The sequence below is a fragment of the Scomber scombrus genome, chromosome 18 (assembly GCF_963691925.1).
Source record: "Scomber scombrus chromosome 18, fScoSco1.1, whole genome shotgun sequence".
NCBI classification, from domain to species: Eukaryota; Metazoa; Chordata; class Actinopteri; order Scombriformes; family Scombridae; genus Scomber; species Scomber scombrus.
The window spans coordinates 22,931,129-22,953,407 of record NC_084987.1 but is presented as its reverse complement, the minus strand read 5'-3'; the positions used below and the strand labels follow the sequence as shown (position 1 = coordinate 22,953,407).

General features: G+C 39.4%; 2 protein-coding genes across 2 annotated transcripts; one reads left to right on the top strand and one right to left on the bottom strand.

Moving 5' to 3' along the window:
* The first annotated feature begins 6,702 nt into the window (after nucleotides 1–6,702).
* On the top strand, nucleotides 6,703–10,057 carry gadd45gip1 (growth arrest and DNA-damage-inducible, gamma interacting protein 1). Its single transcript, XM_062439031.1, has 2 exons — nucleotides 6,703–7,099; nucleotides 9,514–10,057. Exons 1-2 carry the CDS (start codon nucleotides 6,711–6,713, stop codon nucleotides 9,809–9,811), a joined length of 687 nt encoding a protein of 228 aa, XP_062295015.1. The 5' UTR covers nucleotides 6,703–6,710; the 3' UTR covers nucleotides 9,812–10,057.
* Nucleotides 10,058–10,746: 689 nt separating this feature from the next.
* zgc:158403 (tetratricopeptide repeat protein 39A) lies at nucleotides 10,747–21,730 on the bottom strand. The gene is made up of 18 exons (XM_062438582.1): nucleotides 21,523–21,730; nucleotides 20,780–20,887; nucleotides 20,155–20,286; nucleotides 19,736–19,794; nucleotides 18,957–19,024; nucleotides 18,650–18,714; nucleotides 18,005–18,104; nucleotides 17,834–17,899; nucleotides 17,634–17,742; nucleotides 17,458–17,525; nucleotides 15,590–15,649; nucleotides 15,149–15,310; nucleotides 14,952–15,043; nucleotides 13,672–13,792; nucleotides 13,474–13,585; nucleotides 13,239–13,353; nucleotides 12,589–12,705; nucleotides 10,747–11,545 (listed from the first exon to the last, which is right to left on the bottom strand). Exons 1-18 carry the CDS (start codon nucleotides 21,555–21,557, stop codon nucleotides 11,443–11,445), a joined length of 1,692 nt encoding a protein of 563 aa, XP_062294566.1. The 5' UTR covers nucleotides 21,558–21,730; the 3' UTR covers nucleotides 10,747–11,442.
* Nucleotides 21,731–22,279: the final 549 nt, after the last annotated feature.

Here is a 22,279-nt window from a genome sequence, read left to right as displayed (position 1 = left end):
ACCTCCATTCATCTTCACCGGACCCCGGCACTGTTTTATGAAGGTGCATCTGAGTGCAGGCCGACATTTGATGAATCTCCCCTTAAATTAGCAGTCACCAGTGGATTGAGAGCCTCCATCATTCCTTATGCTCCCATTCATCATCTCATTAGGACCCCGGGCTGGGCTGCGCAGGGCCTAAGGACTCCCAAAGAGAAAGGAGAAACTATGAGCTCCATCATAACTAAACATTTTGGGGCTGGTATCATCATTGTTTACAAATCTGTCAAATCGGGCACATACACATTTTTTTCTAAACTGCAATCTGTTCGATTTCCCAGACCATTTGATCATTTGTAGGAAAAAAAAAATCTTAATGTATCAGAGGCAGAGAGTGGCACAGTTGTTTACTACCGTGGGAATCCGGTGCTATTACAGACCAGGAACAAATGCCAAATCCTTATGTAAACCCAGTGCGTGTATATGTTTCTAGAATGTATTTCTCTTCAGGTGTTTACATGAGCGTGAGATATAAAGATTTGTGATGCACGATAATTTGGTTAAAATGTTACAGCCATTATGTGACAGGGAATGCATTGGGAGTCCAGGGAGTCCCAGCTTGCCATTTTTACTGCACTCTTTGCTGCAAAGTGAGCAGAAATAAAAGCTCTCTGGTGACACCCCCCTCCTCCACCTCTCCATCATCCCTTTGCCCAGGTGGATGAGTCTTTTTAGAAAGCCACAGTCACCCCTGCATTTTTCCACAGTGGAGAATGCAGTAGGGCATAGAGAGACCCCCTCCCAACCCCACTCAAAACCCACCCCTGTCGCGCTCCAAAACGCATCACTAACCAGATCTCCATGTGGTACATCCATTACCGTAAAATACTCTGCTGCTCCCTACTGAAAGCTCACCATCCTCTGCCTTCCCTCACATATCAGCCCAGCACCACCACCACCATCCTAACGCCATTCCCTCTGCACCAACCCCAGCACCCCCTCCCTCTTCTGTATAAGACCGCTTACGCCGGCAGTTCTGAATTGGGCTAAGTCCAAGTTTAACATTAGTGGGGGGCGGTTGGGGTGTTTAAAAAGCAGCCTGCAGAGAGCTGCAAGAGTGATCACAGCCGTGACTTACGCTCCAGTGAAAAAAACTCTGCACATGACTACACTCCTCAGATTGCTTTGTTGTGAGCACAATGGTCCGTTTTTTTTTTTTAAACCACAAATTGAGAAATCAGTAATGCCCTACAAACTCGCAGATTGTACATGTTGAAGGAGAAAGCTTAAAGTTCTCTATGGGTAATTTACAGTATATATCTCTGTTGCCAAGGACAACATTAGTTACCTTTGGATTATTCATTTCTATGTGATGTTACTGTGGAAAGCTGTAATTCATCACCAGCACTGTTGGGACTCGTCTTACCAAGGAGACTTTTTTTTAATGTCCTTTTTTTCCCTTTTACTTTGTGCAGTATAGCCACAGTGTGCTGTCATTACCAGGAAATGGAGATATTTTGGGGCTCAGCTCTCTTTTATTTGGATTTTGTCCTCATCCCTTGTTCTGGGGAAATGCTGACAAATCGAATTCTTGGTGCCAAATTCTGAGTAAAACCCTGTCATTGTTTAAGGCCAACAAAACAGTGGTTCATTTAGTCTCAATTTATTGTGATTTCGTCTTTGTGTCAACAAATAGTAACGCTGGCTTGGCATGTTGCTTCATAGGAAAGATGAAACCAAACCAGGGCTCTCTCTGCACGTGTGTGTGAGAGTGAGACAGAGAGAGAGAGAAAGAGTGAAAGTATTTGAAGAATAAAATCTATTTCTCTGAGAAATCCCTTGATAATTATTGGTTAAACAAAACACGACTGCTCAGTAATTTATCACATTACCACATTACATACAGTATGCCCAACATTTTTTGATCAGTTCATAGCCAACTTCAGAAAAAGTAAAAGTATGATTTCTGCAAGGCATTAATAATGACTTCAGACTTCAGCTGCACAGGGCTCCACTTGTAAAAATCATCAACTTTGATAACAGGATTAAATGAGTGCAATGAGGAAAAGGTCACTGACACTATAGTTTATGCTTAAATTAAAGTTCCTGTAATTTAAGCATACATTTGACGTTTTTATAAAAATGTGGAGATTGAATTAGATGCCCCACATTGATGGCTAGAGGTGATCTTGTTTAGTTTAGTTTATGGGAAAGATGACATTGAATTAAATACAGCTAAAAAAATATAAATGATGACGCTCTAACAGTTCTTATGTTGTTTGACCATCAGTCTAAAATCTAAAGATTTTCATTAAGTAAAGCCACAAACCGTCATCTATGAGAAAAAAACCTGATGTGCTACATTTTACTTGAAAACCTAATGGAAACAATTTATTGATTATCAAAATTGTTGTTAATTTTCTTTCAGTTACCGTATCGATTAATTGAGAAATAATTTAATGCAATAAAGTGTAAGACTTATTTCCAATGTGGTCCTGGAAATAAAGAAAATAAAGATGCAAGAGTCCTGGTAACTATAGGCAACAACCACCTACCAACAAAATAGCACAATAATTACACAATAAATTACTTAAAAATTATAACTAGAATGATTAGGCGAAGTTTCCCATGGGCCATAACTGGTTCTTCTTTTTAAAATCATGGTGGTCACTCATCACTTTAATAGCCAAACTAACCTCTAATTGCTGGCACCACAGACCCTGGTACACTGAAAGGTTTTGCTTTGACAGATTTACTTGGTCTGGTATGACCAGTAGATTATGACAATAACTCATATTTGCTAATGTTAGCAAGCTTTATGATAGTACTGTGTAAATGACATTACTTTAGCTGACTTTTCATCTTTTTTAACTTATGCTACTGCTAAATGCTAAACTAGATTTTAGCATTTAACAGATTTCAATGGCTTTATCACAAAGGTAAAACAGGGAATACATTTATTGAATGGTTATCTCTCAAATGCTAAGACATAGTGTAACAGCAACATAAGAATGGTGAATTTAGCAAACTAATTCAGTATCAGCTACACAGTATTTATGTAAAGTTTGCTAACAGTAGCCAACATAACTTACTGATCATACCAGTACAGCTGCAGTAGTAAAAACGTTGAATGTGTTGAATTGAGCCAGGGTGCTTTTATTGCTTTTGAATTCAACTTTTCAGTTGTGAGAGAATAAATGTATTATTAAAAGTTACATACTCTCACTTTAAACCTTGGCAAGCCCTAGCTGGCAACACTAATAGTAGTTTGGGAATGAGTTACTCAAACCCTACCAAGGTGGTCTTTGAGATACTCAAAGGATCTGTCGTTCTACAAATTATGTACTGCACTGAGCTGTAGTGTACGGCTCCATTACAGTACGCATTGGAATTGCTGTTTGCCAACATGTGCTCTTGGTTTCAAGTCCAACACATCTCTGTTGTTCTGAGAGATCTACAGTTTGTCTGTAAGTGAGCAGATGTGGAGGGCCGAGGTGTGCTGGGCTGTGTGTCTACAGTTCAACGTAACAAATATATCAAAAACACCAAAAAACTGAGCAGATACTCATACCACTGATGCTACTATATCAAATATAAATGTACGGTTCTATAAAAATTAAATGCATCTGTAAAGACAGATGCCAGTTCAAGTATGAATAGAGTGATAATTCAGGTGAGCATGTTCTATATAACTTCCCTAAACGTGTTTACCACACCAGCCATCCCTCCTACTCACATACTCACTCAGAAATAGACCTGTCATCTTGCCACTATCCCCTTATCGTCTAACTGCTAACAAGCCTATTTGCCTGTGACTGACGTTGATGTGATCCCTAAAGCCCCGGGCTTGGCACCATAGCTCCTAAGCCAAATTAAGCCTCTGTCATGCCCACCCCCACCTCCAGCCTAGTGCAACCCCTGCCATGGGAACCCTAAATCTTTAATGACGATGGAGAGCTTTGCGCGCTCCCACGACACAAAAGCGATGACATCTGTCTCTGTAAGTGCTGCACTCCAGAGCAACCCCATTTGTTCTATCTGCGCTTCTTGAAAAGAAATCAAATATAAAAGTTGAGGGAGGGCGGAGGCTGCTAAAAGAGGAAAGAGGAGGTGGGGCCAAGGAGGTTAAAACAAAGATCCTTTCTTTCAAGGAAGGTTTATTCCCCGGCCCAGTGGTCCCGAAATGTTCAAAGAAGGTGTTAAAAGAGTCTCAGCTCCCCTCCTTGTTCTGGTGCTCTGGCTCCGGCCCACCTGCTCGCAACTACTTCCATGTCAACGGGGACGTTGAGTGAAAAACATTGCCCCCCTCCTCCCACCACTTAATTTAACCCCTGGAAGTCAAAGTCACTGAGAGCGCTTTTGAAAATGATTCATTTAAGAGGCAATGGGCCTTTTGAGCTTTAGTCAACATAATTCTTTAGTACTGTACGTTAGAAAAATACTTTCTTTTGAAATACTAGGAAATGAACATGCTTGAAAGAGCTTCTGGCAAGCCACACAGAGAAAGAGCATTTACTTAGTGACGCTACTTCAAAGAAATGGAAATGATGTATAGTAGAGCTGCAGTGATTAGTCGATCAATCAATTCGTTTTTGGTCATTTTTCAAGAAACAAAGTCCAATTTTTTTGGTTTCTAGATCCTCAAATGTGAATATTATTTGGTTTCCTTAGTCTTCTATGACAGTAGACTGATTCTCTTTGTGTTATGGACAAGACAAGACCTTTGACGGTGTCTTTGTGGGTTAAATAAAGATGCCTTGCCTTGCCTTGCCTTTGGGAAACAGTGATCGAAACCATTTCACCATTTTTTGACGTTGTATAGATCAAACAACTACTTGATTAATTGAGAAAATAACAGCAAATCGATTAAAAGATGAATAATTTCAGCCCTATTATCATCTATTAGATTTTGTTTTTATTGTCACATTTATGACACAATAACTTTTATTCAATTGAATCCCCTTTTTGAGATGAAATGTAGCCCCCACTATAGTAATACATTGCCTTGTCATGCATAGTACATTGCCTGTTAGTGGCATGGTGAGAACAAGTCAGTCTAATTATAGTTAACCATTGAAGAAGAGGTTCACAATTTTTTGAGCGTGTCTTCAAACATCAGTCACGTGTCTATATGAACAGGTACTCCTGTTCCTCCTGTTCATACTGGCTATTAAAAGATCTCCTTCCAATGAGCTTTCAATGTCTTTTTTAGCATCAAATTCCTTCTTTGTGTTTCCTCGGACAGTGTTTCCCTGTTGAGCTGTGGAAGAAGTATAGTAATAAAAAGAGAGACTTTAGCACTAAAAAGGCTGAAGTTTCATATTAGCTTCAGATAAACTTTTTAATATATTTTTGCACAGAAGGAGTTTGGCCCCTATCCCTTACATTATAAGTGCATTATGAAAGGATCTTCTATGGAATGGTCAGTATGAACAGGAGGAATGAGTACAGCAAGAAAAACATATTTCAATGTTTATTTGGGCTCTTGACTGTTGTTTTAAAACAGACTTGAAAAACCGTGAACCTGTCCTTTAAATCTATGAAACCACGCTCAGTGAAAGCTCATCTGCAGACACTGTATTGCGTCATTGAAATGTATATATGTGGCACCAATCTGGTTAAGAATAGATTATGGTAGTGTGGTGTATGGCTCAGCACAGCCAAGACTGTGCTGTCAGACCTGGATGTTATTCAGACTCGTGCTCTGAGGATTTGCCTAGGGGCAGTGAAAACAGCACCACTGTGTGCTCTTCAAGTTGAGGCAGCAGAAATGCCACTGTGGCTCTGTGGGAAACACCTGATGGCCAAATACTGGATAAATCTAAGAGAACACAAAGATAGTCATCATACTAAAACGGTCTTGGAGGTTTGCTGGGAGAGGAAAAAAGTACAAAAAAGCATGTTTTAGATGGGTAGGTAAGGACAAAGCACAAAAACTCGATTTTGTTCAATTGTGTTGTGGCATGTGAAACCAGTCCAGATGTTTCAAAATGCTTGTGTGGACATGGAACTGCTGAATATTAATCACAGGAATAAAAGAGCAGCAGATCTAGTTAAGGAATATTCCAGATGTAGGGACAGGAACTACAGTGATAATATACAGCTTTTCCTTTGACAGATGGGTCAAAGGATCCATTAAGAGCACCAGATATATTATATGATATATTGTATGAGTTGTTACTTACCAATGCAAAGTTGTCCAGTCAGGGAAAAACATGAAGATCATCTGGGTACCAGCACACTCAGAAATCCCGGGAAATGAGAAAGTAGACAGGAGAATATGTGGATATTAATATTAAACATTTGGAAGGAAATAATCAAACAATGGCAGCAGCTTTGGGATAGTGCAACAAGAGGAAGGAATTGAAATGAAATAGCCTACAAAATCAGTATCAGGAAACTGCTGACTTCATGCAGGTAATATGAAAAGGAGTGAAGGGCATTGCTTACAGGTCTACTGATATTTAGATTATTGAGAGTAACTGGAGTAATTACAACACTGTAATAGATTTGGACAGTGGATGATTAAATCCAGAAGGAGGCAGTAATGCAATTTAGAGGATGCCAACTGTCGTAAAAACCCAAAGGAGAAGAAGAAGAAGAAGAAGAAGAAGAAGAAGAAGAAGAAGAAGAAGAAGAAGAAGAAGAAGAAAAAAAAAAAAAAACAGGCGCTATTGCAGCTACCTATGACTTTACCCGGGGTCCTTCTTGTGTGTGCCCTGCACAGAAAGATGGCGGTGTCCGTGCTGTCCTGGAGGACAGCGGTGTTTTGTAGGAGTTTAAAGGGGATTTCTTCTTCAAAAGCTGTCATTCCTGTGCATTCATTATTACAGACAGCGTCTTATAACCCGAAACCTCTCCGACTGAACCTCCGTGACCCTTATATCCCAGACAAAAACAGCGAGAAGACACCAGAGTGGCAGCGGACGGCCCGGTATGATGGGAAGCTGTTCGGACGGTACGGCTCAGCGTCGGGCATCGAGCCGGCCTCGCTGTGGCCCAGCCATGAGCAGCTGGACAGGGTCGTGGCAGAGGAGAACGAGTGGCACCCTCCGATAGAGGTGATGCTGAAGAACATCAAGGCCAAGCAGAGGGAGGAAACCGAAAAATGCCTGGCAAAGTAAGTGCTGCTAACGGAGCTAATGCTAGTCTGTCAATTATCGGACAGCTCATTGAAACAAACCGTGTCTCCTGACTCCAGACTATCGCATCTCATTTTAAGTATATTAACTCAGTTAATTCACGAAGAGGCCGACCGATATATCGGTCAATATTAGCCCTTTACAGATATATCGGTAATATGTTGTCTGATATACACCGATATATTTGTTTTAAAGTTATATAGGCAACATTTTATGTATTTCTAATCCTTTTCCTTAATTCAAGTTGAATATACATATGCAGATGTTTTGTTTCTTTCTTTTTTGTGCTTTTTATTTATTTATAATTATTAAATTCACAGAGAAGCTTACAGTTTCAGTACAGTGTTTATGGTTAAACTGTAAAATATCATGCCTCCATTACATATCCTTACCTCAAGTGTTTATGAAAAAATTGTGTGTTACATCAGAATTGTTTCACTTTCTTCTATTGGTATTGGCATCCGTCCTAAAAATCCAGTGTTGGTCAGGCTCTAATTAACTATGAAGGTTACACATTATAATCACAGGATTAAATATCAGAATGTTATGAAAGCAAATAGAAACATTTAAAATGTGCTCCCACAAATACAATAACAACTGTTAAACTGTAAATGTGCAGCTAACGCAATACAAACAGATGACTGGATGATTATTTTTTTAAAGACCAATATGTGTATACTTTAATGCCAAAGGGAAATAAAAATATTACAGCAGCCAACAATAAGGAAAGAAACAAATGCAATGAAAGACAACGCTGAAGTCAGCTTCAGGTGTTTCGCTTTAACCTGTGACCGTTTTAAGTGGTGACTTTTTCAGCTGAATGCATCTGTGGTTGCTGTGGTGATGGCAGCTGGTCTTACAGTATGTAAATTAAACGCTCTCGTCAACAGCAAGCATTCCCATTTCTTTCAATGTGGAAAAACATAGAATAGCAAAGCAGTCACTGTCTAATGAGAACATTTTACTTTATTATACAGATTAATTGGTCTCTGGCCTCCTTCTGATTGACAATCACAAAACTAAGGGTTTTTCAACCCACTTTCAGGTTTGTGAAACCTTATAAGAGCAGAAAAAAGGGCGATTTCACTGATTTCTCCCATCCAAACCCCGTCAGACCAGGTCCAGATCAAAAACCACTATAGTTAGACTTGTCAAATCTGGACTCGATTAACAAAGAGACTCCAGACTCATTAAAACACAGTTTCAGATTTGTGATCCTGTTTGTGGAAACTGAAAAAATAGCAATTTCACAACTGTTTCACCATCCAGACCACATTACACCAGGTCCAAATCTAAAACCACTCGACACAGACTCTTTAAATCTGGACTAGATTACAAAGGTTCAACGAGTCAAAATATAGTGGTTTTGGACTGGATGGTGGAATTCCCCACTTTCTGTGTTCATGAGCAAAATAAAAGTTTAACAAATCTGAAAGTAGGTTTAAACAGCTCAAGACTTTTACTACAATGTCTAATTTTTATGTTTCCCTTAACTTTCTCCTTAACCCTGAATCAGAAGCTAAGTATAAACAAGAACAGAATGTTCAATTGGGTATTACTACTGAAGATGCAGTAGTAGAGTAATAGTAGTAGATGCAGAAAGTAAGATGCATGATTATCCATGGATCAAAATTGATTTATACCTGGATAACCTACACAGGGTATATACATATAACATCAGCATATACTCAAAGTGATGGAGAATGTAATATATAATAAAATGAAATTCCAGGTGAGCAAGAATCACCGTACAGACTGATTGCAGCTGGCTGGAATGACTTCCTGTAGCTTTCCCTGTCAGAGAGGAGCTTCAGAAGTCTCTGAAAGTGCTCCACTGTTTGACCAGCAGCTCATGGAGGGGATCCAAGATGTTCTCCATTGTGTTTAATAGTTTTGGGCAGCATACTCCTCTCTAAAAACCCCACACATTTTGTCCAATGTTTGAAGGGTTTCTGTCATTATTGCTTCATCTGTTCCTTCTGGTTGCGTTCAAAAGTGGAAAATAAATTTGCAGAGATATTCCAAGAATAAATTGGAAGGCTACAATTTGTGAAGCAAAATAGTGAAAATAAAATTCCTGCCAAATATCAGAGTGATGAAAATTATCTGTGGGCCAGCAGACTTTTCTCTCTCTTTGTTGAAACACTGTAAACATGCAGAGCTCCTTACTTTACAGACATGGACTGATCTGGTGAAATATTACTTGGTCACAGAGAAGATAAAGATAAAATCAATTTAACATTTTTTTGAAAGGTTTAAACCAGTACTGTCCAAATTAAACTTGTCTTGATGAGTGCTCTAAATGAATGAGTGCTAGACTTCCCATTATACAACAATGCATTCCACACCGTATTAACATCTGTAATATTAAACTTTTCCATTTCCATTGCAGACAGAAGCTCATAGCAGCAAATATGGCCAAAATGCCCAAGATGATAGCCGACTGGCGCAGAGAGAAGCGCGAATCCAAACTGAAGCTAAAAGAGGAGAGGTCCCGCCGCGAAATGCTGCTGGCCGAGGCCAAAGCCCGCTTCGGCTTCGCGGTGGATCCCCGCAGCCCCAAGTTCTTGCAAATGGTCGCAGAAATCGAAAAGGAGGAGAAGAAGAAGAGGAAAATTATGAAACGCAGAGTGAGAGAGGAGCAGCGGGGAGCGACGGCTCCTGTCACACCTCCTGCTGCCTCCTCATAGTCTTGGACTGCGTCACTGTAGACGTTAATTAACTATGAGACTTTGGTCTATTTGTGTTAAAAGACACAAGAAAGCAGTTTATCCCTTGTTTCATGTTACCTGATCACACCGGGATTAAAGACAAACCATCTATTCTTTTCTTATGTGGAAAAAAAAACTTGTTTTCCATACTGTTTTGCTGCTTTGTGCATATTTGTTGATTTTTCATGACCTCCATGTATTTAACGGAAATAAATATATGTCTGTTCAGACTTTAATTTCCAGCTTGACTGCATTTTGTCTAAAATACTTCCAAAGAAAGATGATTAATGTTACACTGTGGTTACCTACTGATACACCTGTCACAATAATTACGTTATTCACTTTTCATACAATAACATAATTATCAGCATCATCATGTCTATATATGGACTTATATGATACATGGACATGACATTGATAATTTTTTTACCTCAATATTGCCACACTTCACATTAGCAGCTAAGAGGCTATTCATGTCACATTGGCTAAGCAAGTGGTGTCCTCCATTCCTCACTGTGACGTCCTGAGTGGAGACTGCAGAAGCGAGCAGCGCCGCTTATATGGAATTAAAGGTAAATAACTTTTCCTGGTCCATAATGGCAGTCTGTTTTTACAGAAGTGAAGCGCCCACTCTACAATACCACTCCCCACCTGCCTTGCATTATTATGCTGTAATATTATATCAGTGGTATAAAATGATCTTCAAATGACGACTATTGTTTATCATGATTATTTCTGAGAATATATTGTCCAATCAAAGTAGTTATCGTGACAGGATGCTCCTAGGTTTTGTACGATTTAGGAGAAAAGACAGGAATTCATACATAGAATTTATTTATGCAAAAATAATTTTTGTACAGATAACATTTTTTGGAGAGTGCACGCACTGATCCAGATTTGTCCAAACACTGAATTTCGATGGATAAAAACACACCAAGGAGGAAAGTGCTGTGACCCACAATCACAATGTGTCAGGGAGCATAAAACACTGGAATTCAAGCCAGTGAACTAAAATAATTCATACGTTTTTGTAACACGTAAAAAACATCCTAATTTTTAAACATGTTGCTACAGCACAGTATGTCTCCATGTAAAGGTTCTTTCAGTCCAACTAAAATATAATAAAATCATCACTATACGTTTCATTACATCATGAACATTTCTTACATTTAGTATTTAGAGTGGGTTTCAATCAATTGTTGATTAAGGTTTAGTGTTCTTTAATTTTCATTGTAAACAATAAAAACATTGTCCATAAAATTAAATATTTACTTTATATACACTCAAGTCTGTTAACCTATCAAAGACAGTGAAGTTGAAGGTCCGTTGGCTTAAAATGTCAGAATCCACTTGACACTTTTCTGCTCTTGGAAGCCAGTCTGGGAAAGACGGACTGAATATTCTATCAGGTAATACCTTTGTTCAATGATATGTTAGTCCAGACTGTGACACAGCAAAGGCCGGAAAAGGTACACCTGAACAAATACCCAGTATTTACTCTTTGAACTTGGATATAGGTTTAAAAACTTAAAAACAGCCAAAAAAAGCTTCTTGAGGGCAATGGAGAAGTCCAGTGTGTAGAGCGTTTCCGATCATGGAGAAATTCCTTCTTACAGATGAGTGTCCTCATCCTCACCAGCCTGCAGTTTGGCCAGAGCGGCGTGTACTCTGAACTGCGTACGAGATTCCATCGAGTAATCTTTGTAGTCTCGTCTGCAAGTCGAAACAGTAGAGATGCTACACATTAATCCAAGTTCATCAGTGGTAGATGAAATGGAAGAAGTGTTAGATACTGACTGCCACAATGGAGATTTCTCAACACTTTTAAGAACAACTGTACTGAATGTTACTTGCTTTGCACATGTAACTTTTTTTTTTTTAATTTTTTTTTTTAGAATGATTGCATTAAAGTAATAGTTGTAACAGTATTTACCATTGACACCTGTAATATAACGGTTATCAGTCTTGAAGAACCCATATTTTCACTCCCTGTCAGTGCATACATTTGTTTTAGACTATGAGATCTACATGTAACAGGCAGACAGCGACCTCTAGTGTTTTATTAATGGTCATACACCAAGCAATTGTTCCATAAACCCAACCAACAGTCATGTATTAAAGAATCTGTGAAACTTCATCAATGTAATGACTAATAATGTAGTGATTAATTACTTCTTGGCCAGGAGAGATATAACTTGTTGATTAAAGACCTTCAGAGGTGTTTGTGCATGGATTTTGTCACTTATGTAAAGAACTAGGCTAGCTGCTAACAGTCTTTATGCTAAACCGAATGGTGATTGCTTCAATCTTGTCATCTAAGTCTAGAAAAGAAGGCAAATATTTAAAATTTTAGTACTGTTACTTATTTATCACTATATACACATACACAGAATGTTTGCACTCATGGTTTAGTTTTTGTTAAGTGTTGGGCCCGTTCACTTGCTCAATCAAGGCACAAGACGAAGCGAACATGAGCAGCTGTGTGAGGTATAGTATTTGCTCTACTTCAGTTGGAAGACTGCTGAATAATACCGACCAAAATCCTCTCTCCATAAACGGTCTGCACAGAACCTGGCAGACAGTAGAGGTAACATGTTTGATATTGTGTGCACATGCTTAATTAGTGTTTCACAGTAAGATTCCCCAAATGCTCCATGTTGGCTTTGCAGGCTGTTATTTTAGTGCACTTGAGATCTTTTTAACTCCAAAATACTGCATGTCTGCATCAGTGAGGGAGCTATAAATGAGTTACTTACTTGGCCTTTTGCAGCATTTTAATAGCTTCGTCCTTTCTGCCTTGGTCAATGTAGAGCAGGCTGAGCTCCACCAAAGCGTTGGGCACCAGGTAGTGATCAAACTTGATCTTCTTCTCACTGAGAACCCGCAGAAACAGTCAAATAAACCTTCACCATCACACATTTCATTATAACCATATGGACTGTACTGTACGTGATATACTGGTAGGTAAATTAACTTTTGAAACATGGTTCTCACAACTTGAAACCTTCATAAGCAAGTTAGTAGCATGTTTCTGTTGATATTAACAGAGGGATGTCACTGTTTACTGCCATGCAAATATTCCTTGCATGCCTTGGTAGATTAGTTAAGATAATTTTGTAATTACTAAGCAAACATCACACTGTCAATACATCCATTATATCAAATTATCCTTAGACATGAAGACAAGCTGCTGGTATCATTTTAACAAAAACGTGAAAACCTTTTTGGGACAGTTTTGGACCTGTTCATGATTATTAGTCTTGGTTGTCTCCTGACCCTAAATCAACACACATGGCTTTTCACATGCAGTGTTAAAATATTACAATATTTCTGAGATAAATGGATTTCTCACAAAAGGTTTGTCTGTGTGGTAATGAATGACCTGCATTTGAAATTAAAACCTCACCTAGAATACACTTTGTTGAAGCATTCCTCAGCAGCCTGGAGATGACCCTGGTTCTTCATACACAGACCCTTCAGCAGGTTGATCACACAACGGTCATCCACCGCATACTCATTTTCTGTAGGAGGGTGGAGCGGATACCATCAGCACAAACCCACATCACAGCACCCGCACAGATCTCACACTCTGGGTTATATTTAAAGTTGAGGTGGGGTTATGATTTGGGATGTTGTATTACCAGGAGACTCCAGCAGAGTGCGCTCTGCCTCCACTAGAGTCTGCATCATGCCTTCAGTCAGCTCTGGTCGTTTGCTGATCACCCTGAAACCGTTCCACATGTACATCATCTCCTAAAAAGGAAGCAGTAAATGCTGTTGAAAGGCTTTGTGACTCAAACACACTCCCCATTGTATGTGTGTTGTGTATGAAGCTTTACCAGCACTGGCACTGGCAACTTGATTGGGCAGAAACCCTTGTAGCGTCTGGCTTTCCGGATAGCAAACTTCTCAGTCGGTTGAGACTTCCCAGCTATCTTCTGCTTGAAGGTGGGCACTAGTCTAAAGGTGCAGGACAAGAATAAAGACACATTTAGAGGCAAGACACTGGGTCTGAGTTAGTGGAACAGAGCTTAAAGGTTCTGCTGCATTTGATTTTTTGATCCTTTGAGGGTTGTGCAAAAAGCTGTAAAAACAACAGCGACATTAGGCTTGCCCTTACAATAATTAACACTGTATGTCCGAAAGATTCAATAATTAAGCCCATGAATGGTGGGGAAGTATATCAGGATGTGAAGCAAGGCCAGCAACAAATTCTGCACCAATGACAACAATGGCAGAATGTTCTGAAAGGAAATAAATCTGCACTGGTAGCACTGCTTGATTCTCTGTTATGATATCAACATTAACATTTGAGTAACCTCTTTATGGTTATTTTATGTAAATTCAAAAATTCTCACAAAAGACGTTCCAACATCGACGATTGACGATAAAGCAAATAGCTGCATGTTGATGTTAAATAAAAGATAAATCCATATTGGACTTTAACCAGTACATACATTTAAAAACATTTCATTGCTGCTGTAATAAGAATATTAAGTAAATACATTTAACTCCTTCTATCCCTTCAGGTATCATTCCCATGTCCCATCCCAGATTCTTGGATCTTGTGTGATGTTAACATGCATCACTTGACTGGCTGCACAGAAAACCTCAGTCCAAGTTTTTCAGTTTTGGGCATGACCAAAATATGTGTATAGTTGACCACCACTAACTGATGATACAAAACCACAAACTCATTAAAAAGGTGGAGTCTAGCTATGATACTACTTATGCAATGAAATGTTTTTACCTTTCTAACCTCTTCTATGGCAAGGATTTGTGTATGTTTGTTTCATTTTTATTTTTAATTAATTAATCACTTATTTATCAATTAGACAATTAAACTTATTTTACACATCTTCCATGTTATCTTACAGTTGAAATATAGTACTATGTTCTAAAAATGTGTACATGGAAAATATGATATTTAATAGGTGGCTTATTTTCATGTTTATAATGAGCAGTAGTGGGTGGAGTAGTACAAATGCACATGAAATCATGATGATATGTGTCAAAGAGGAAGGATGTATTATTTTTGCATTACTTCTGTATTATATTTTACTTTATTTCTACAATCTGTACTGTAAAAAAAAAAAAGACTATTACAGTGTGTGTTTACCTAAAGAGGTCTACCTCATCCTCCCCAAAAGGCCTGGACTCATCATTAGGCAGCATGCTGAGGTAAGCGGCTTTCATGTAAACATACATTGCCTACGAAAGAGAGAATCATCAAACAGGGTTTAGGTTTAGTTTTAGTTCGTTTTTTAAAGTTTTGACTTCACAGATCACAACAAGAACGCCTCTCCTCGTCTGTACCTTGGACCAGCGGCTCTCCTGGCTCAGTAGGTCTGCGTAGAAGTAGGCCATCTTCCATGCTCGCTTATAGGTGAAGCACCACATCAGCTCCCAGTAGCACATGTGATGGAACTCCTTCCACTCCTGCTGGGCCTTGCAGCCATCTTCGAAAAGAGCCACCGCCTGGTAGAACGGCGACATTACATCAGACGGCAGAACAATGGACATGTGATGCTGCCTTTGATGCATGTCGTGTGTTAAATATTAACATCAGATTGAAATATTGTATTAATATCCACAGTGATTCATTCACTCCCACCACTTACAATAATGTGTAGTTTGTGAGAACAAAAGGCTCTTTCAACACATTAAAAGCAATAAATGTACAAGAAATGAAATATTAGTGGTTATACTTTCTTAATAAAAGTAAGCTGTGGTCCCGAAACATTTTATGACACACACCTCATCAATGTTTCCTTTGATTTCTTCAGTCCTGCCTGCAAAGAAGAGGAATATCGCTCCCTGGACAGAAGAGAAAAAAAAAAACAGTTCCTGTAATTAGATTGAAGTGTCAAAAATAGCTCAGCATTACATGTCAGCTGTTCAATTCTCATCCATCTGAAAGCACACGCTTCATATAACAATTATTCTTAGTGTTTAATCAAGACATTTCCAATGGGGCTTGGTACACATTGTGTCAAGAGCGTTGAGTTTGTTCTCTGGGATGGGCAGGTATATAGGTAAAAGGTGGAGTGGGAACATGGATTGTGAATCGACAGGAATGCGAGTCGGGTGGAGTGGTGGCATGATGGGAGATTGGCGTCAGGATTCTGGACGCAGAGGACACTGCGTGAGAAGAAGGTGGACCGAGGGAGCGGACCAAATAAAGATTATCAGGGAGTGGGACATTCGGAGTGCGTAAGTGGACGACGCGAGGAAAGGCAAGGTGGAACAAAAACAACAATGAGAGTGCGTTGACATAAGATGCAAAGACGGTGTAAAAATAGAAAGAGAAGAACAATGACGAGAAGACGTTAAGGTGGCAGTTGAAGAAAAGAGGACAGAAGTGAGGAACTGGCAACAGATGAGCAAGAATAGATGTGCTTTCAAGTACAAAACACCAAGAAAAACAAGAACAAAGCCTGAATTTAGAGGCATTAAATGATCATTCTGGTTTATCACTACTTTTTTTGTAGTTTTGGCTGTTGCCTCTATCAGTTATCATAGAATTGGAGTCACTTGCGTAGGTGTGGGAACACTTAGTGGCATTGCTAACACAAAATCCACCAGAGCAAAACTCACAAGCAATCAGACAGATTGGAAATACGCCAACAGTTTAATCAAGATGAGCTAAACCACTTTATTTGCAGGCTAAACTCGTTATGAGAGCACCTGAGGTGTTAGAAACCATCCCTTATTGCAAGTTGAACGAGGAAGTAGCCACTCTTTCTAAGAAGTGTCGCTACGTTCTGAGATCTCAGCAATGACTTTGGTGATCACAATCTTGTCATAACTGATAGAAATATATATATATTTTTTAAAACCGAATAGGCCATCCAGCACCTCGCTAACTGACACGTTGCATCTTCAGTAGACTAGTTTTAGTTTTATTGTAAAAACCAGACGTTGTGGATTTACATGTGCTATTTTGAATTTCTTTGCCTGGGCCAGTAATTTGCCTGACAATTGGACGGAGCCAGACAAGCTGTTTACAGCTTATGTGCTAAACTAAAAACTGGAGCCACATATTTACAGTACAGACATGCGTGCTATTAATATACTCCATCCAGCACTCACAGAAAGCAAATAAGCCTATTTCCCAAAGTGTTGACTGTTGCTTTAAAAAAGGTGTTCTTCTGTTAAACTGAGGGACTTGACACAATGGAAGAAATGAGAAAAGGGGAAAGAAAATGATAATGAAGAAAAAAGAATCAAACATTCAATATCAATGCAACAGTAACAGACCCAGTGACTTTTAGTCCCTAGCACAGTACAAGTGCCGCTCCAAAAATGCTGGATCCTACATTTTCCCCATCAAGGTTACTTCTCGGGCTCCTCTAGAGCCACAGAAAACATACAACACTTTGCACCAGCTAAGTACAACCATTACTAGTAAATCTAACATTCTTAATAATTGGTACGACTCCCCTTGATGGAAAAGTGGTATGATTCGACTGGCTGGCTTCTTTGTTTACCAAAATGACTTTATTTTTGTGATTTATAGTTTCTGTAAAAAATACTTTCGATATGCTTAATATATCCTTCAGCCCAGTGACTGAGGCAGAATAACAGCTCTCACACGCAGAAAGAAAGTGATTTATTCCACTCACCCGAGGGTAGCGGAGCCGAAAAGGTTTCAGTAGCCTCTCAGCTTCAACCACCTCTCCTTCGCCCGTTCCTGAGAGGAAAGACATTGATACGATATATAAAATATAATAAATCATACAGACATATTCTCAGGACTTTTTGACAAAATCAGCATCATCTGGCGGTCAGATGTACCTACCTAGTATGAATGTGAGAAAGGTGTAGTAGCAGAGCAGTAGCAAGGCACACAGCATGGAGCTCAGATTCATCCCGGTCGCGCCATCGTGCAGCAGAGACAGACCATATTCCTAAAACAGCAAAACATCCATGAGTGATTTGCTGTGTCAGTTCACGAGCAAATACATAATGGAGGAGATTTAAATTTTAAAATAATCCCACCTTGTCTCCAGAGAAGCCTGCAAACTCCAATAGTTTGAGTATCCGAGGAGGAAATAGAGAAAGTGTCTGGAAATAAAGAAGACCTGATGAGCTGAGAAGTCCAAACACATGATTACACACAACACATAGACAACCAGTGGTGTTTAAATGTACTGTACATGTGTGGCATACCAGATTAAATGCCCCTATTCCAAAAGATATTCCTCCTTCTAAGTGAATGTGGCTGGGTCCTTTGAGACAGTGGTGAGATTTTATCAAAGAGTGCAGGTCTCTGGATGATAAAAGGAAACTATGTCATTAACACAACTCAGCATAATAGACTAATAATGGAAACTGTAGCACAATAAGAAGTGACTATGCATAAAAACCCATCAAAACTTAAAGGGGTACTCCAGTGGTTTATTTACTATGTCCACAAAGTTACAAAGTTTGTGAGATGGTCAAATCCAAGGCAGCAGAGGCCAAGATATTTCGATTTTAAATCCATTGTATAGCCACTCCTGTAATGCTGTCTCCAATCACAAACTGAGATAACCCTGATGACATCACCATGACATCATCAAGGTTTTTTAAGTTGGTTCATTTTTCAGTTCCTTCCAAAATTAGATGATACTATAAAACAGTTTTCAGAAAAGTACTCCTTAGGGTGAGTAAACTGAACTTTATGAGTAAAATAGGTGAAGTGCCCCTTTAATAATAACTACACAAACAGGCCAACAACTGCAGTAAGTAAATGGGCATCAAATACATGTAAATCAGAAAATGTTCACACTGACATTCACATAATATACACCCTGTTTTTCTTTGATTACTTACTTGTAAATCAGGTAACTGTTTCGTACTTTGATCCCTCCTTTGATAAAACTCACCATGTTCTCATCCTGCAAAAAAAGTAAGGATATATATATATATATATATTTAATGCAGTCATTTGAATTGAAGGTGTTTAAATTGTATTTTGATACAAGTTTAAGACAATATAAGTGGAATTTTAATGCCATACATTTGTCGGACGCTTTCGAAAACAGACACTGGATAGGGTGGGAACTTTGGCATGCTGAATGTATTCAAGTATATGATGGGTTCATTTCTGTGTTTTCAAAAGTGCATTAGCCTACTGCACCTGTAGGAATGTGAGAGCTGCTCTTTGGAGTTGGCACTCTGCAAAACACACTTCTGCATGGAGCTGCTCTGCAAAAACACATCCACACACATTAAGTTATAAAGAACATGCTTGCATTCAACAAACAATAAACTATAAAAATCCATTGATCTACCAAACAAGAACAGACAGGAAAGTATGCCAACTTGTCACAAAAGAAAGTATACATGGCTGCTGTGTACTATTTAAACTGATATCTCTTCAGCAGAGTAGGTTGAAGCTTGTTACTTCTGCATACATTTACTTCCTGTAGTACCGGTTGTAAGCAGACACAGGCAAGATCTGATTTCAAGTGTCACTTACGCTAACAGTGTTGACGATCATGTATACTAAATAATTCTCAAGAAAAGTATAGTGTGTAGAGGCTGTGAAAACAAAATCTCTCTTGGGTCAATGAATACTTTCCACCCAATGCGGTGAAACAGTAGTTCATCTGAAATTCATGTGTTATTTTATCATTGATTTAGTTCATTTACTTGTGTATCAGCTTCCCCTCAAACTACGTCGTCCTTATCTCTACAGGTGTTGATTTCCTACATTTCCCAGAACGCAATTCAAAACCAAAACTGATTAATGTAATACCATGGTTCACATCATATGGATGGGGTTGGAAATATGACACTCAACCTGTTTTACATGTTATCCTTAGTTATCTGTTAGAATAAAAGAAACAATATATACTCGTTTTTCCATTGTTTTTGGATGGATTTCACTTATAACTGCAGGTGGTGTTGTTTTACCTTCAGTTAGTGATTCACCTCCTGGCTTGTTAACCAAACCTGAGGATTTCCGTCGAAACCTGAAACATCAAACAACATTTCAGTATCAACGAAAGACATTGTGTTACTGCTGCTGGTGTGATAACCCCATATTTTCTGACACACCATCAACCATTCTTGCTATCTGTAACAGTCACTATATTCTCTCATGCAAACACAGTCAAATGGGTAGGATGGTCTGACATGGGCCTGTTGGCCATGTAAATGCACTTTGTAAATTTGCCTCTTATGGCTTACAGACTGTGGGAGAGGAGTTAGCAGCACTTAAGAGAATACAGTTGGGCGTTTTAAAAGCTGGGAACACTATAAAATGAGTAATGGGACCTTTTGTTTAACAGTAAACCTGCTGAAAATGATCTACATTCACAAGACATCCCGACCTCTGACACACCTCCCGGGCACTCTTCATGGTATTTCCTGCATTGTTGATGTCGTCATGCTGAAAAGTCATCATGGCCTGCATTTCCAGCACTGTGGCGTAGATTAGAGCATGGTACATACTCTCATTCACTCTACATAAGAAAAAAAAGTCTCAGGATCAATAACATACTGTCAGCAAACAAAGGCTAAGTCTGTAGAATATGTACCATAACTAATATGTACATTCCTTTTGAGAAAAGATAAGAATAAATATCTTGTTCTATTCATTCTTCCTATCCTATCTCCTCTATCGTCCCGGTGTGTCATGTACATGGTGTTTATTTTGCAGGGCAGCCTTTCTGGTGGCTGTTGAATCAGTCAGACCTTGGGCGTCAGCTTCAGCAAACACTTCATATCCTGGAGGACTGAAGCCTGCAGGTCCACCCTTGTGTCTTGGCTGACAGGAAGCTCACTACTTAGCATTTCACACCACTTACGTTTCTCAGCATTACCCGAGGCCACATATTGCTGACATCACACTACATCACACCGCTATGAATGTGCTAAAACAAAGTATTAGACTACAACTTCACAATCAAACAAAGCCCCTTAAGAGCCAGGCATGACTCAGGGTTATTGTGTTACCTTGGTCGCAGCCTCTCCAGGCTCTCATTGAAGTGGTTGTTAAGGAAGAGATCTAAGGCCTCCATACACTCATCCAGACTCTCTTTCAGGGTCATCTGTGAGGAGCTGCTGCACAAATACAAACATGGATAAAACACATGCAAAGATCAAATGCAAATGTGACTAAATGACGTGTGCTCTGGTGGGTGACTGGTAATGCCGAGTCAGCAACACCACCGGGCACACACGATAAACATACATCCATATCTTGAATGCAAATTTGAGTTTTCTTACACTAATACGCACCGATGTGACGCAATTGGACCACCGTCACACAATGTGCTGTTGTATTTGTGGTACAGCCTTAGTCATGTAATCAAAATTAAAGTTTAATCAATGACCTATCAGTGCTGATTGGAGTTTTTGACTAGAAAATGCCCTCCGCACTCACTTAAAGCATACAAATATGAGCCCCCAACAGCAACTTTAAATGATCTGGCATCTGGTTAGTTAAACAAAGAAAAATACTGTCATCGTTGACAACCAGAAAACAAGAGATGGAAACTGGTTATTAACGTTTGCTGGTGCAGGTGAGGGTGATTTTCTTTTCATTTCCTCCTTTTTTTGCCAAGTTTAACATAATCTTACCAGCTGATCCAAAGAGCGCATAAACAGGTTACCCGGCCAGGATATAAACGCCTCAGTGACACCAAGTCAAACTTTTGGCGTCTAAAGAAAGGTTTTTTTTAGTTGCCTGTACTCACTTTTGTGCAGCATTTGCTTCTTTCCCATTGGACATGTTCTCTCTCACCAGGCGGCGTGCCCCAACACCTGTTAGGAGCTCAGCGGCACTCACAAAAAATCAAGATGCATTCACCGCGTATACTGTGAACACCAGCTTTCAGATGAGTCAAAACAAGAAGTTGGTATCAAGTTACACAGACTTTATATCCTGGTAGTTTAATTCACACACAGTGCTCGGAGGTAGAGGCATGCGTTCATCTGTGCAGTTTGAGTGTGCGCAACGGAGGCGCATCTGACTCCTCCTCTGATCTGTGACGGTGCTGACACGCACAGTGAGCTCTGAATCATAGGATCAGGTGGGACGAGTCCACAGCTTTTCAGTCAGTCCTAAAACAACAGCCAGTTGCCTAAATGGACATTGACACGTTGTTGTTGTTATAATCATTCCTCCTGTTCATACTGAGCATTAAGAAATCCCTTCATAATGCACTTACAATGTAAGTGATGGAGTCCAAAAACCACAGTCCTCCTTCTGTGCAAAAATGTATTAATTTATCTGAAAGTAATATGAAGCTTCAGACACCTAAAGGCAGGCATGTCCAAACTATTCCACAAAGGGCCATGTGGCTGCAGGTTTTTTGTTCCAACCGATCAAGAGCACATGATTCAACCAATCAACTGTCTGAAGACTGAGATCAGTTGATTAAATGATTCAAGCCTGGTGTGTTCCTGATTGGTTGGAATGAAAACCTGCAGCCACATGGCCCTTTGTGGAAT

Bases quoted from the DNA above. Each gene is read 5' to 3' on its own strand.
- gadd45gip1 (XM_062439031.1), top strand. From the start codon at position 6,711: ATGGCGGTGTCCGTGCTGTCCTGGAGGACAGCGGTGTTTTGTAGGAGT. The intron at 7,100-9,513 runs GTAAGTGCTGCT...TTTCCATTGCAG, and splicing joins ACCGAAAAATGCCTGGCAAA to ACAGAAGCTCATAGCAGCAA.
- zgc:158403 (XM_062438582.1), bottom strand. From the start codon at position 21,557: ATGTCCAATGGGAAAGAAGCAAATGCTGCACAAAA. The intron at 20,888-21,522 runs GTGAGTACAGGC...GTATTTGTGCAG, and splicing joins GAAGCAAATGCTGCACAAAA to CAGCTCCTCACAGATGACCC. The intron at 20,287-20,779 runs GTAACACAATAA...TTTCTTATGTAG, and splicing joins CTGGAGAGGCTGCGACCAAG to AGTGAATGAGAGTATGTACC.